At 38.8% G+C, this 1543-nt stretch overlaps 1 protein-coding gene across 1 annotated transcript; it reads right to left on the bottom strand.

Moving 5' to 3' along the window:
- Positions 1–308: 308 nt before the first annotated feature.
- LOC131694874 (uncharacterized) lies at positions 309–1088 on the bottom strand. The gene is made up of 3 exons (XM_058983393.1): positions 1072–1088; positions 869–1004; positions 309–659 (listed from the first exon to the last, which is right to left on the bottom strand). Exons 1-3 carry the CDS (start codon positions 1086–1088, stop codon positions 309–311), a joined length of 504 nt encoding a protein of 167 aa, XP_058839376.1.
- Between the last annotated feature and the right edge of the window lie 455 nt (positions 1089–1543).

The raw sequence follows: 1543 nt of genomic DNA, 5'->3' as shown, positions 1-1543 counted from the left end.
CGAAATGTGCTAAATGGCGCTTGTCATAAGATAGCACAACAGCGACGAATTGTCTCCAAGCCAAGCTGCGACAGACAACACAACTAATACTCCTCCGCCAGCGAACGACATGACAACACGACCCGACCAATAGATATTAACTTAGCGTTAGTTTTTTGCGCATACTGTAAAAATAAAAAAAGAATCGCGGCTCAGTTATGCTAATTCATTCAGCCATGTTAAATAAATTATGAAAAAGATGTGTGAATTTGTGGAAAGATTTAATTTTACATACAAGAATATGAATTAGTAGTGTAGTGAATATAAAACTACTCTTCATCCCCTTTCATATTCCAAAGATGCTCAATCAGGTCATTCTGTAGTTGATGATGAAGGCTGGTGTTATGTACTTCTCTGTATCGACCCAGAAACGCTGTAAAATCATCAACTGGTCTCACTACTTCATGAACATTGCTTTCCTCTATATCGTATGACGTTAAATCTTCCCGTTCATCTTCAATGATCATATTATGAAGAATTATACAGGTGCGCATAATAGATTTCAAATCCTCTTTATTCCACAACCTAGCCGGATTTTTTATAATGGCAAACCGTGCCATCAACACACCGAAGGCGCGTTCCACATCTTTTCTAGTTGACTCTTGCCTTTCTGCGAAGTACTGCAAAAAAATAAATAAAATAAGTAAAATGGTCTATTTACTATAACTTTTGTAGGCAAAAATGCAGATACAAGGATTCTTATTACACGAATAATATCATTTGTTGTAATTTAACTTCTCAGGAATGAGAAATACATACGGACTAAGTGTTCATTAACATCTCTTAAAATTTTTCTTTCTAGACAAACAAAGTATAGACTACAACATACCTTGCGCTTTTGGCCAACGGGCGACGCTATCGTTTGCACAAGTGTGGCAAGTGGAGGATATATTCCGTCTGCTAAATAGTACCCGGTATTGTAAGTGTGACCATTAACCTCATACTTCACTGATGGTGTTTTGCCGCTATATAGGTTTGAAAATAGAGGGGACCTATGCAGTACAGTAATATCATTGTTTGATCCTGGCATACCAAAGAATGCATGCCATATCCATAAGTCGTACGATGCAACCACTTCAAGAACAATAGTTGGTTTCTTCTATTTACCTTTATACTGCCCTGCCCAAGCAGTAGGACAGTTCTTCCACTGCCAATGGCAGCAATCTAACGATCCCAGCATACCCGAAAAACCTCGCTCATTTCCGACTTTAAGTAGACGCTTCAAATCTGAACGCGTGGGTGAGCGTAGGAATTCATCGCTAAATATTGAGTCAACCGTGCGACAAAATTCCATCAAACACTTTCGAGCTGTAGATTCGCCGATTCGAACGCATTCGTCCATTGCATCCGACGGTGATCCATATGCTAACTGACAAATAGCAGCCGTGCATTTCTGGATGCATGTCAGTCCCAATTTTCCAGTTGCGTCTGGTTTTTGAATAAAGTATTCGTTTGTTTCAATCTTCGTTTTAATTTTCAAAAACAATCTACGATGCATCCGATA

The sequence above is a fragment of the Topomyia yanbarensis genome, unplaced genomic scaffold, assembly GCF_030247195.1.
Source record: "Topomyia yanbarensis strain Yona2022 unplaced genomic scaffold, ASM3024719v1 HiC_scaffold_178, whole genome shotgun sequence".
In the NCBI taxonomy this organism is placed as follows: domain Eukaryota; kingdom Metazoa; phylum Arthropoda; class Insecta; order Diptera; family Culicidae; genus Topomyia; species Topomyia yanbarensis.
Note: the sequence above shows the minus strand (reverse complement) of the source record. Positions and strands in the feature narration are given on the sequence as shown.